This window comes from Aptenodytes patagonicus, chromosome 4 (genome assembly GCF_965638725.1).
Source record: "Aptenodytes patagonicus chromosome 4, bAptPat1.pri.cur, whole genome shotgun sequence".
NCBI classification, from domain to species: Eukaryota; Metazoa; Chordata; class Aves; order Sphenisciformes; family Spheniscidae; genus Aptenodytes; species Aptenodytes patagonicus.
This window is the reverse complement of record NC_134952.1, coordinates 72,684,991-72,699,450: the sequence shown is the minus strand read 5'-3', so window position 1 is coordinate 72,699,450 and position 14,460 is coordinate 72,684,991. Positions and strand designations below refer to the sequence as shown.

Sequence of the window (14,460 nt, the reverse complement as noted above, 5' to 3'; positions counted from 1 at the left end):
CACATGAAAGGAGGTGAGGGAAGAGGCATTGCAACGGCCAGAAAGGAAGTGAAAAACTTGAAAACAGAAATAGTGAATCAGCAGAGTGCTACACAGGAAAACTTTTATTTCAGAGTCTATTGCTAACCACAGAGAACCGCCTGTCCCTGAGAAACTGAGCTCACCGCAGAGCCTAAAGCTGTGCTGTTGATTCAGATGGGAGGCTTTGTGAAGCATCACAAAAGAGCATCCCCAGGGACAGAGCCAACAACTGTGATAATTTTTGTTAGATAAAATCTGCCACAAATTCATTAAAAAGTGCTCCCCTTTCTGGCCCTCTGTGCTGAATGGCTCCTTGTGCTTTGTGTAGTTATTGTCTAGCGTTATTGTAACGAGAGTGAGCTGGGGCTTGTCACCATCTCACCCCCCGCTGCTGATAGGGCTGTAATAGAAAAGCCTCTTCAGGTAGCTGAGCATATGTCAGTGAAAAGAGTTTCTCTGCCAGCATGGCTTTACCCAAACGACTTCCAGAGAGCCAAGGAAAGGCCTGCACAGCCGTGTTCGTGCTGGGTGCTGCTGGGGAGAACAAAGGTGTGTTTTCACACTCCTTGTTTATGCAGCGACATTGATAAAGTCTGTAGAGTAATTCTGGCCCTCCAAACACTTCTGCTTTCCTTTCCTACGCTGGGGTTAGCCCCAGACTCTTGCCTTTACCTGTATGCTTTAGTTTTTCACTTGGAGGAAGTAAAGCACGCGTGCAGCGTGAGCATCCAGTAATTGCAGGCAGGAAGCCCATGAAAGCAGTAGCTAACTACAGTTTCTCTCGCCAGTACAGCACCTTTAACTTCACAATTTACATCACCAAAGTGGCAGAACAGAATCCATGATATATTCCCCAATTCTGAGCGCCCTCGGCCACCACATACCCAGTACCGAACAGGACTAGGCACTAGCCCAGTTAAAGGAGACATATTCTGCTTGGACTAGGCATGTGCTTTGGGGATGGGTATGCCCATTTATCATTAAAACCCATCCTGCCCCTTTCACAAAGTTCACGCCAAAGGCAAATTACAAAGAAGAGCAATCCTGTCGCTCATTTGAAAACTGAGTCTGATCTGAATAGACTCATTGGCATGCTGAAGGAAATACCAGTTCATCCCAGTGTAGTTCCACTTCTAATCAATTACATGACAGTACAGAGCTTCAGTTAAACAAGCACAGACTAATTAAGAGATTTTGCTGCTCTAAGCATTATTTGGTGGAGGCAGGTGGGAAAAGGCTGGGGAGGGTAAAGATAAAAGCACTTTAAAAGCATTTACTTTTCTTTTCATACCTTTAATTAGCTGGATAACTCCAGGGACTATAATTATCAGAATTGCTACAAGCTTGCAAAAGGTAAGGAAAATCTGAATGCGGGCACTCCAGCTGACACTCGTGCTATTCAGGACCATCACCAGCGCTGCGAGGGGAAAAAGAAAAGTCAGAAAGAAATACTCACACCACTGAAATCACCACAAAACTCTTTGCCGGCAGAGAGGCCACACACACAATAAATCCTGATGCTTTAAAGGAAATACACCCCAATAACCTTCTCCAGCTGCTGCCCTCCCACTTCTCACGTTCCCCTTCCAGACGCCACACAAAACGCTTGAGCTGAGCCCCTCTGACTGACCCACTGCGCAGCTCATCCGTCTCTCTGTTCTCTGCCTGGCTCCCTCCACACCAAATTACGGCTTCGTTTACCGAACATTGTTAGCTGTCGGTAGACGATGGGCCGGCAGGACCCTGCCCTGGGTGAAAGAAATTAATTGCCCAACTCCTGCCATTCCAGATTTCTGTATCAGTGCCAGTCTGAGTAGAGATTTGCATTTTGAGAAAACAATAACAATTAATAATCATATTAAACTTTCTCACCCCCATTTAGGCCCCGCATAAATTTGCCACTCACTACCTTATTTACCCCCGCTCCTCTTTTCCATTCTTTCTCCTCCCTTATGGCCGAACCACTGGAGATGCGGGAGGGCCAGAGTGCAAGTAATGTCCCTGTCCTTGTTGGGAATTGGTGAAGAAACAGAGACCTTTTACTTCTTGAAAACAAAGCCCAGTTCTGCACCTCACCAACACGTAAGAGAGAGAAGTGAGAAGGGCTTTTACGTCCTGCCTGCTTGGCTCGCGTCTCCTTCTGGGTCAGGGAGGGCATCTTCTGGCCTTTACTACAGCACTGACTGACAGGAGGACGGTAGGTCTTATCATTTGAGTGCCAGTTATTCTACCTTATTTAAACAATTACCCTGGCAAAATAGAATCAATAAAGGAGTTCAGATATTAAAAAAAAAAAAATTACCTAAAGAATGGAAAATGTGAGACATTTCACTAGACAAAAAGTCGCTTTCCCCCTCTGCTGCAGGGAAAGGCGAACGCAGTCAAACAAGCCTGCTCACTCATCTTCTCTTTCTTGCCATCGTATCGAGCTAATGAATTAGTTCCTCATCACAGTCCTCCTGTACAAACTCTCCCAAGAGCACCGGTCTGTCTGTATCATCAGCCATATCACACATCTTGGGATGCATAAAAACACAAGTTGCTATCTCCTGCTAGAGTCTGGGAGCTAGTTTGTATGAGCTAGCATTGTAAATCTGGCATGGTACAAGCTTTCTGGCAGCAAAACCCCCTGATTTATCCGAAGTCTTTTATACAAGCTGTGTTCACTGGCAAGGCCAAAAAATATATCATAAAAAATTCTTCTCAGTTTAAACAAAAAGTGGGTTTGGTTTAATGGAAAAGGGAGAAAATTCCAACTAATCTGGATTGCAATGTATTTTTTAGATATTTTTGATAAAATAAAAATTCCAGAAAAAAAAATATAAAAAGTATTTTCTGGAATTTTTATTTGGGAAAGAGAGGGCCCCACTCTCAAATGGACAATTTACCAAAGTCAACATAAACTCACAGCATCACTTAATGTGAATTTTTCACCAAAAAAAGATCTTAAAGGTCAAAACGTTTTTCCAGTTCTGTATTTCACCATATTTCAGAACTGAGGCGTTATTTTCTAAGTCACAAAGAAATCACTTGGACTTCTGCAAAGTATCACTTGAGATCTAAATACTTTTTTTTTTTTAATTACTTCCATGTATACCTATACTTGGCAAGAAACAGAAAAACCCAGGGGCCTGATTCATTACTCTGTTGCCCCAATACTACCCTGACATATCTTCACTTATTTAAATGTTGAAAGATCCCTTTAGGTTGCTGCTGAATATTAGCACTGATTGAGGCTCCCTCTCTTTTCCTAGGACTTGATTACCAGGAAGCTGTCATTTAAGCAAAATATATTTAACATCTTCATTTGACCAACAGTGTTTAAGTTATAAAGAAAATCCAGTGCCATAAACAAGCACTGGCTTATTTCAAATTTCCTAGAAAGTTCAGGATATTAGGATATTGTACTTTTCTTTCCCAGAAGACGAAGCCCAGGCAGGGACCAGGCCACAAGAAAATGTCAAGGAAGAGTTTTATGTGTAAGAAAGCATCTGCAATTTGACATCCAGCTTATTCAGAGTTCAAGCTGACTGCAGCAATCTGTCTGTTACCTTACACAGGTCAGAATAGGTAACCTGAGCATCCTCCCTGCAGAGAGCCCTCCTCGAGGTTTCCTAATGCACCGGTTTCACCTTCCTGATACAGATGAGAATGTCACTGGATGACAAACTAGTACGAACGCTAATGTCAACTCACACGGAAATTCACAACGTTCCTTGCTGGCCAGCCACACATAAATCACAAGCCCCAAATCTGTATAAGAGATACAGTGGCTTGAAAGAAAAAAACGCAGGCTGGTATTTTCATGAAGGCAGCCTGCTTCTGAACTCCCCAACTGTGAGTTCAAGCCAGCCAAACGTTTCATCTGAGGCTTTCTAATCAAATAGCGAAAGCAAAACAGACACTGCACGGAACTTCATTTAATCAGGAAGCTGAAGGGACGCTACACCTGCAGTCAGCCCAGCGCACGTACCGTTAGTTTTGATGGTCCTCTATAAAAGTAAGTCAGTCCCTTGCAGAGTTGGACGACTGAACAAACACAGTAGTTCAGGTTGCAGGGCGGAGACTTACGTTCTTAGAAGATTTGAGACCAATTTGGTATTTTTTTTAATTTCATTTTATTGGACTTAATAGGCTATAAGAATTTACAGTCTTCTTATTATATTCAGTCTTAGCAGTTCTATGTGCATAACAGACATATAGGGATGTTGGGCTTATACTGCTATCACGTATCAGCACCGTACTGGTTGTGTTAGCAACTGGATAGTGAAAGGCAACGGAAAAGAGGAGTCATGAAGAAAGCTGCTAAAGAGCAGGAAAAGAATATGACAACTGTGCCAGGATTCAAGAAGGAGATTATATCTTGGCACTATGGTCATTATTCAACACCTCTCTTCTATGAATAGGGCCTTATGGAGATACTTCAAGAAACTGATTGCAGACGCTTTGATACAGGATCACAGCAAAGATCAGAAGGAAGCAGCAACTCCCCAGACAAAAGGACAGTGAAAGGAGGACTCATCTCTAACTTTGCTAACTAAAAGTCAGGCATCTAGTGTGGCTACATCCTCAATGAAGGGACATTTACCTCCAGAGGATGAATAATAACACCTCTTTCAGATGCCTATCTCAGATGAGATGAGTTGCCTTCAGGAAGTGTCTCTTTCCCTCTTTCTCCACTAACTCTATGGGGAGCATAGACAATTACCTTAAACTAAACACCTCACTAAAAGTGAGATGAATCCTAAGCGAGGGGAGTATGGAGGGAGAACAAAATGGGGTTCATGAACAATCAAACACAATGGTAACACCGATCATGTTGCTTTTCACAATCTCTTTCCTTCACACAGCCACAGCTATAGATGGATAATGAAATCTAATGGGAGAAGCAGCAGTGAGCATTACATCCTGGCCTACTTTTCAAGAATATATGTACCATTGCCTCAGTGGGAAACCAAGGAAACTGCCCTCCCCTAACTTGTCAGGCTTTTAGGGTCAGGGCATTCACACAAAGCAAAAAATACCCTCAATTTGCAGATCCTAATGTGTCAATTAAAATGAAGTCACAGGAGGCACAAAAGCACCCATCAGAGCAGCTTTTGCTATCCCTGCAAGCCAAGAGATGTCTTAATTTAAACTGCTTGTCTGAAAACTGTCAGCGGTAGAGAGCAATGTCGGTAACTTCTGCCATGATGGGGAAAAAAAAAAAAAAGCAACTGACTATAGACTCACATACACACCAAATTATGCCAATAAAGCTTTGGGCTGGAGTATTTGCCAGCAAGTACTGACAGATCTGTACAGCTGACCTTGATTTTCAAGCATAATATTGCCTTTAACAGCCATAGTTTGGGTATTTGAGTTCTTTTGGCAGACCTCCAAAAAAAGGGGGGAAACTATACATTATTGTGGTGTAAAATGCCCAAAATATGCATGAATGAGTGTAAAAACTTTAAAAACATATGCGAGTTGGTAACGTGCTTTCAGTCTTACGGTTTTTAATAGCTGAAACCTGTTTACCTGCTTTCTGATATGGAGGCCAAGTGAAAAGATTAGAACAGGCTCAGTCAAGACTGTGACCTATTCAGGTTACATATTGATAGTACAGTTCAATACCTTTGCACAGTATAATTTATCCCTTCCTGTAACCAATATATTTAAGCTTACCATTAGGAGAAGAATTGAAAGATATTGAAAGATATTGAAAGATATTTCAATATATATTCATATATTTCATATGAATATATATATTCATATATTTCAATATATATTCATATTGAAATATATGAATATACGAGTTTTTTGCACTATCACCGTGCTTTGCAATGGTGATAGGCACGGTGATAGGATGTTTCTTCATTAGAAGAAACAATAAATATGGAGTCTACCAGCTTTCACTTAAAGAGAGAAATGAATTTTTAACTCTTTCTCCTAAAAAGACCATCTTCAGCATCAGAACAAAGGTGGACGGCATCCCTTCTGCTTTATGTCCTGGGGCTGTTGTGTCCAACTCAAGCAAAGTTGGACATTTAGGAGGCCTCCTCTCCTGTTTGCATTTTCTTCAGCTGTCCTTCCCTGTGTTGGGACACATCCAGGTTCTCTCTCCTCTACCTGGCCACTTATTTTCATAAAAATTGTAGCAATTAGATATGTTTGAGATGTCTGCTCTTCTCTCAGGTACAGTTAAATTGACTGAGTTTAGTAAAAGTTTACGGCGGACTGACAGATAGACTGAGATATGCATATCCAGTATTTGCCTAGGTTTTTCTCCTTGTGGAGATTCACTTGAGAAATACCACGTGAATTAAAGTGATTTCTAATTTTGAAAAGAACAGGCAACCTTTGCTTCAGAGGTTCAGAAAGCTGGGGTGTCTGAAGAGAACCTCCACACAAGCATCATTCTCTCTACCAAGCCATTGAAATGTTTGGACTTTTTGGCTGGTTGGTTTTATTTAAAAAAAAATTTAAAAATGAAAGCACCATATTGTGGAACAGAAAATTTGCTTCTACAGATTGTTCAAAATTGCTCACAACAGATGTGATTTCTGGGGGAATTTTGTGCCCAGTACGTGATTTTTTCCTATAAATAATAAACCACGAATGAGGTGTTTTTTAAAGGTCACCATCTCCAGTAGTTCCATTTTAGCTCTCATCTGATCTACATCTTCTCTGCAGCACCATCATTCCTTTTTCACCGCAGAGGCACTGAGGTGGAATGGTGGGAAGCAGAATGGGCTGTAGCCCCTCTACTGAGAAGTACTTGTTTGCAGCTGGTAGAGGAGCAGCAGCATTTGCCACTCCCCATCATAATCCGGGTTGCATCCATCTCGGGCAACCTTTTAGTAATAGGCTTAAATTGCAGAAAAGGTGGTTTAGGTGGAAAAAAAAGAAAGAGAAAAGCTGTCTTGTAACAAAGATAGAAAAAACTGGGCTACAGTTTTAGGTGAGGCTTTAGAAACTCTCTAACTAGAGGTTTTAAGACCAGTTTAGACAAACATCTGTCAGAAATTGTTTAGATAAGCTGATTGTGTTTGGGGGCAGGGGATCACCTGGATATTTTTCAAAATCTCTTCCTGCCCATTCTAGTATGGTCAGAAATGACAAGGTAAAACTACAGAACAAAGTCTCACCCAAGGACAGAGTTTAATGGTGCTTCCCACTACCTTTCCCCCTGCGCAATACAGACAGATACGCAGTGAGCACTCCGTCATCAGGCACAGGAGGGAGAAGGGACCAGGCATGGAAAAGAAGACAAAAGGCACGTCAGTTCACTTTCTAATTAACTTAAAATTTTCAGTGGAAGCAAACACTACCTTTGGCACCATTAAATTGGATTATAAGATCTTCAGGGCTCCAATGTCTGTTCAGCTCAACACCACCTTAATCTTACCTATCACTCTGCCTACATGCACAATACAGAACATTCATAACAATTACCACCACAACAGCTAATTCTTACCATACAAGAATAACACTCATACACTCTGGGATCCCTGAGCTTAAGTGTAGCATATGATCAAAACCTACAAATGAAACTCCACTGTAGAGCATACTGCAAAGAATAAAGATAAAGCCTCAGTCTGACATGTCACTGTTTTCCTCAGCATTGTCCCATTCACCATTACAAACTTTCTACAAGAATCCCTTCTTTTGGTGAAATGACAGCTCATCCTACCTGCGCTGTACAGACCCGCACTCACCACAGGAGCAGTCTGCTGTGAACTCTTCTCTCCCTTTAGGCTGTAATTATTTCAGCGTAACTCCACCCCCCCTGCAATGCTACTTCTTTGTCTAATTACTTTGCGAAGCCCTGGCTTATCACACAGATTTTCAATTAAATTAAAAGCAATAAAAACCTATTTCATATCGTTCACTTATTGTGCTTGAATCACATGCACTTAACAAAATGCTTTGATGGAGTCCTCACTTAACATTCCTTCTGTCTCAGTGACCTTGAAGTTACTGAACATCTGTTCCACCCTTATCTTGCACTGAAATATTTTAGACAGATGTAGCTATAAAAAGTCATTGACCTCAAAATTCAAGGCCTTAATTCAATTATTCCTATGAAACCTATAGTTTGTGCATAATTAAGTTAGAAAGAAATGCGGTCACATACTGATTTTTTGAACACTCCTGGCAGAAGGGAACTCTTATCAAGAGAGCTCCTACAAAAAGCCACAGTAACCTGGAGACTGGAAATTTCAATGTCAATTGAACTCCCTACCCCGAAGAAAGAAAAAGTCATCTGAACCTATTATTGTGCAAAAGTGAAGGGGTCTCCTGTGCGCCTTTGATCATTTTGCATGCCTTAATTCCTTTTTCCGGTCCTTTTGTTTCTGATATGTGCACCGACCAAATTGAAAGGAACAATCTGTTACTAATTACTCAGGTCTACTCTGCACTCTCCTCCCAGCGCAGCTGAACATGAATGTGTGCGCATATGTGCAAGGAGCATCATCACCAGTGACCAGACAGAACTGGAAACAAGCCTCTAGCACTACAGGCACACAGTTCCAGAGTCCCATTCGCATCACAATTTGTGCCTTGCCGTTTCATGCAGCCTCCCACGCCAGCCCAGGTACGCTGTAAAGCTCCTGGTCTCAGGGTAGCCTCCCTCTTTCCACTGGCAGTTATTGGTTCTCTGTAATAAATGGTCCTGTAATGAATGGTTCTCTGTAATAAATGGTTCTCTCCCTAAATGGTCCCCTTTACATTAATTGCAAAGTTAGCAAGACTAGGACAAGCTCCTGGTAACAGACATGCATTTTCACCGAGCTGTACACCCTGCTCCCAAAGTCATCAGCTGGGTTCCTGCTTCCTGAACCGCAAGTGCCTCAATAAGTTTTATTGCTGTGAAGGACAGAGTGGGACTAGGGAAGATGATCTCATGTTGCCTGTGCTCCACTCAAGAGAACTACATTTCTTCATGGCATCATACTTGGCACTCGATTGCCTCCTAAAACAGAGGTAGAGCAAAGCACTTAAAATCAGGTAATCATTCTTCCATATCTCTGGCAGTGGCTCACCATCTCTTAGGGACTGAAATTGCTTCCACAAAAGTAATGAGAGTTCTGCCATTAATTCAAGTGGCAATAGAATCAGACTTGGCAATAGATTTTCCCTGCCATTAATAAAGTCTGCTATTCTTTTTACTACTGCGTATGTTCACAAACACACATACCCAGGCAAAAAGTCACACTGATGCCCTTGGCATTGGATGCGCAGTCATTTTGTAATGATTCACATCAAACCACTACCTGCTCAGTGTGCGATTACTTTTCTTTTTCCAATTTACATCATCCTTACCCTTCCCTGAAACCTAAAATTGGATACTTACTGATGCCAACAGCTGTAATAAGTTTAATCGCGAGTTCTGGGATTTCACACTGCATAAAGAAAGGTTCCAAAATGTAACGTCCAAATGCCAACGATATCACTGCTGTGGCAGCAGGGCTAGAGTAAAAACAACAACAGCAAAAAAATCACAAAATTGATCTGCAATAGTACATAGATAATATTCTTATGGGATCATGCTGTAACTTTACTATCACAGAACTATGAACTGTACTTAATTTTGGTGCCTGCTTGTAACTACGCTGCCATGTACCATGATTTCCGAATGTAGCAGGAAACCACAAGCAGTTTAGTTTTGCTCAGCGGTTCTGATCTTAACAGCAACACTTCTTACCAGGATTGCTCTTACAACTTCCATGTTGTGAAGCAGCTGTAAACAGAAAGGAAAGGTATCAACAGAAATCTTCATTCACTCACTTGAAGTGAACATGGCCAGAATTAGATTACATGGGCAAAACCCTGAGTAAAAGTCGTTGAGGACTGAATTTTAGTGGCCAGGTATATCTCACCCCGCAGAGACACAAGCAAAATAAATTCAATCAAGCTGAGCATTCTGCTTTACTAAGTATCCAAAACCAACCCAAATCTGTTATTAAAATCTGAGACAATGCAAAAAATGAATGAAAATGGGATTTCCTAAAGTGCAAACAGAACTTGTTCCTTTTATTGACTAACAACTTCCTAGCACTGCAAGTGAGAGCAAAAATCCTCTAAGTACAGAAAGCACCTACCATGAAACAGAGAAATGTGAAGAAAGGCAGGCATGCAGTTGTTGCATTTACACATTTGAAATACTCACAATATTCAGAGCCTTTCTCCTTGAGACAAGCTAAATATTTGCCAGAAGCCTTAGCACTGACACATATTAACAGCAAACGACCCTGTGCCTCGGATCAGGCACTGTCTGCATATTACAGTTCCAGTGGTCTGTTCACGTTTGCTTTGGGAGGACACTTTCACCCTTCTTAGGACAGCTGGTGGCATCTGTGCTTCTTCACAAACTCACACACAATAAGGACAAGAGGGCGTATGATTCTGCCTCAAAGGATTTTTGAGTAAAACAAGAGTCCATGCAAATTTCTTGTGAAAAAATCTACAGCATTTAATAAAACAGTGCCTCACCTTACAGGATTTTAATAAAAATATAGTTGCTAAAAATGCTATGGAACAGTGCAAAAATTCTGCAGAGAAGTTATTATTCTCCATCGAACGGTAAAGGAATTTTCCACAAGAGAGTTTCGCCCTTAAAACAAAACCCACTTTCTTAGCATTACGACTCAACCAAAATGTCACACATTGTGTTGGACCAAGCTGCAGAGGAGCACAGAACAGAAGTATCTTCCTCGGAAAGTTTCTGTGTGGACAAGTGAGGGCTGCTGCTTGTGTGTCCCCCACGCACGAGGACTGTTCCTTTCACTGGCCAACAATTGGCTTTGCAACTTTTGCCTTCGCTCGGGGACTGAATGTCCTCTGTGCTGGATTTACACATACATTTACTGACTTTACCTCGGTGCAATATTTCTAATTTACGTAAGATCATCACCAGGCTTCCGGCTTTTAAATACTGCAGCCTGCCAAAAGTAGTTTGAAGTGTCCTAGATCAGATGAAAGATAAGATCTTTGGAGCTTTCCCAGAATTTTTTCCTCGGTCCCAGCTCCTTTTTCTAGAACTTGGATTTTTCCCTCTCATTTTAAGAAAGGCCTTTTTAAAGAGGCAGTCCCTGCTATCCACACATCCTGGTTTCAGCAGGGATAGAGTTAATTTCCTTCCTAGTAGCTGGTACAGTGCTGTGTTTTGGATTTAGGATGAGAACAAAGTCGATAACACACCGATGTTTTAGTTGTTGCTAAGCAGTGCTTACACTAGTCAAGGACTTTTCAGCTCCCCATGCTCTACCGACTGAGAAGGCTGGAGGTGCACAAGAAGCTGGGAGGGGGCACAGCCAGGACAGCTGACCCCAACTGGCCCAAGGGACATTCCATACCATGTGCCGTCATGCTCAGTACATAAACTGGGGAGAGTTGGCTGGGGGGCGGTGACCGCTGCTGGGGGATTGACTGGGCATCGGTCGGTGGGTGGTGAGCAATTGCATTGTGCATCACTTGCTTTGTGTATTGTTGTTGTTGTTGTTTTATTCTATTTCAAGTATTAAACTGTTCTTATCTCAACCCATGAGTTTTCTCACTTTTACTCTTCCAGTTCTCTCCCCCATCCCACCAGGGCGGGGGGTGGGGGCGAGCGGCTGTGTGGTGCTCAGTTGCCGACTGAGGTTAAACCACCACACCACTACGTTTTTAAAAACATAGCTGCTAAATTATACCTCTAATAAATAGCTGTCTCTCTCGTAGTCCCACGTTTGGAGGGAGATGTTACGGGCAGTGTAGTCTATCAATGGAGGTGGAAGTTGAAGGACTGGGGCATTTTCCTTTTGACTGCAATCCTAAAGGCAGACTGGCAGCCCCCTAACAGCTGCGTGCTCAGGAGCCGACAGAAAGCGCATTAGCAGCTTTCATTGAAGGGCAAGGAGCACAAAAAGCCACCAGGAGAGCAGCAGGTATAGTGCCCCAGCACATACCACAGGTGAGTGAGTCACTTACTTGGCAGCGCACTCTCACCCAACCTGTGTTTAGCCACCACCATAGTTAAGCACTACAGACAATGCATTCACACAGTCACCTTCACTTGTTTGAAAACTGGCGCTTTTTTTTGGCTTTTTTTTTTTAAAGTGCATGTAATATACCCACAACCTGACTTTTGGGGAGAAAAAATGTTCCTGCTTGTACTGGATGAGGAGCAGCGCAGTGTAAGGCACTTCTAAACAGCAGGTGAGGCTGGCACAGTTTAATCAGTATGTGGCCAGAGTTTAAGTGTGTCCTAGACTAAAATAGTGACTGAAAAGATATACGAGCAGGAAATGTTTATTTTGGTTGCAGCTGCTCCACCAGCCCACGGGTGTGATAATCCTGCAAACTTTCAGAGGGAAAAACGGCATAGCTGAGAAGTGTGTGTGCGACTTCACCTACCGAAAAAAAGATAGATACATATTAGGTCTCAACTTCTTTAATAGCAGCAGCCAATTAGTTTACTGATGCAGGAGTCAGGTATAAAACTCTACACAGAGTTTCGGCAGCGCTGCTCTGATCTTCGCAAGTTATAACAAGTACGCCTCCCTCGCTGCCTCTCAGATTTGATGATTAAAGAATCCACTGATGTTCCTTCCCATGCAAGATGATTATTTGCTGGGTGTGGGGCAGATCACGATGACTAAGAGTGTTTTCATGACAATCCTGGGACACTGTCATATATAAAAAAATAATAATTTTGCGCGGAGAGGAATTTATGAAGCCTGGTTTCTTGTGGGTATTTGTGCTATAGGTTAATAAGGTCCCCCTGCCTAGTCAGGTGCAGGTTAAGAGGGGGATTTCTAACACTACTCTCTCCTGTTGATTCTGTGATGTGCAATGATATAGCTACATTCACAGCACTGCGCTTCTCACAGTGAAAACATAGGTCTGTTTCCTCTGTCTGCTTTTCCTTTTTGGCAAAAAGTTAATACAGTTAAGACATCTGCTCTTTCACCACGTTTGATGGAAATCGTGCAGTTAATTCAAAGGTTCCGTAAGGGTGGGGAGGATGTAAGGGACCATCTGACATACACAATGATTTCCTCCGGAAACAAGATAAGGATTTATGGATTCACAATGACTTAGCACTGTCAGTGCTTTTAAACTCAACAGTCTATGCTAGAACTTGTCAATGTTATGTAAACATAGATGTGATTTGAAAGGAGGCTTGTGCTTTTGTGACTAATTTGCTGATTGCGGAGGAGAGGGGAAAGGAGTGCTAACTAGCCAGAGGCAGGAATGGAGCATTCCTGAAGTCATTTTGCATAAGTGAGTTGCCCTGTTCTACATGTAACAAGCTCTCCAGCCTCAGCAAGACTGTAAAAAAAAAAAAAAAAAAAAAATTCAAAGGGCCACACTTGAGTTTGATACAAAGATCCATTTACATTATGAAAATTTATTTGATCTGATTCGATTATTCAGCATCTTCGTACTGCAATTGACCTATACAATGTCAAGGGCTGCACGAGCCACAGGTTTACACACCAAAACAATACTTTGGACATTTTAGATATGTAAGGACTTAATGTTGCTTTATTTGGCCGGTTAGTGCTTTTCATAGTAATCAAGCGTTAAGTTCTCCAACACCCCACGAAAACAAAAAATGGGGACCTGAATTGACATGTAAAGAATACATGGTGCCCCCAAATCTGAAAACTACTGGGCAATAGCTTCACCAGGAGTTATTCCTGTGTCCACAGACAACAGCAACCACTCCAAAAGCTAGTACCAGGACTGAGAAAAACGTAAAGGTGACTTCCCTCTTCCACTATATTATACACAGGCATGGGTATTAGCATTATTAGTGACATTAATGGATACAGTAAGCTTAGCAAAATTAACGCAAGTAGCTGAATTTGTGTGGCAGGCAGTTTTCTTGGAATCTGTTTTTTCCCTCCATACATGCACATGTGTCTTTTTGAATGTTTCAATGCTGACAAGCAAAATAGCGTTGTTAAATTCTCTGAAGCAACCATACTAAAAGAACACAGCTCATTGATCAAGATATATTTGATTTGTTTTACACATCACATATTGGAGATTTTTCTTTATGACTGAAAAGCATATTTCCATCAGAAAAGAAACACAGAAAAGCCATAATACACTTACCGAATGATGAGTAATTCAACCCAGACTCTCACAAAAGCAGGTAATGGGCCAAAGGCCTCCAGGATATAGGTGTAGTGACCGCCAGATTTCTTAATGCATGTTCCTAGTTCAGCATAGCAGAGGGCACCTGTAAGAATTAAACTGGCATCACAAGAGATATCCAAAAATACCTTTCAAAACATTTATAAGCTAAACAATGGAGCTGCTGTGGTATCACAACTGCTTTTGATATATTTTAATCATTTTTTTCAAGCAATTTTGTAAGTTTTAGTTCATTCAGCTAGACCTGCAGTTAATCAAACTGTACGTATATCCAGTTACATTTACATGTAAGCCACTGAACAAACT

The 14,460-nt window shown here is 41.8% G+C and overlaps 1 protein-coding gene across 5 annotated transcripts in view; it reads right to left on the bottom strand.

Moving 5' to 3' along the window:
• SLC7A11 (solute carrier family 7 member 11) overlaps positions 1-14,460 on the bottom strand; it is an 82,520-nt gene that overhangs the window by 41,883 nt on the left and 26,177 nt on the right. For 4 of the 5 annotated variants that reach the window (XM_076337220.1, XM_076337216.1, XM_076337215.1 and 1 more), the window contains 3 exons: positions 14,113-14,239; positions 9,362-9,477; positions 1,313-1,438 (listed from right to left, as the gene is read on the bottom strand). In XM_076337220.1, the coding sequence (XP_076193335.1) occupies positions 1,313-1,438; positions 9,362-9,416 (181 nt within the window). In that variant the 5' untranslated portion in view covers positions 9,417-9,477; positions 14,113-14,239. Of the gene's footprint in view, positions 1-1,312; positions 1,439-9,361; positions 9,478-9,592; positions 9,603-14,112; positions 14,240-14,460 lie in introns of those variants that run through there. The other variant, XM_076337218.1, reaches the window with a different exon arrangement.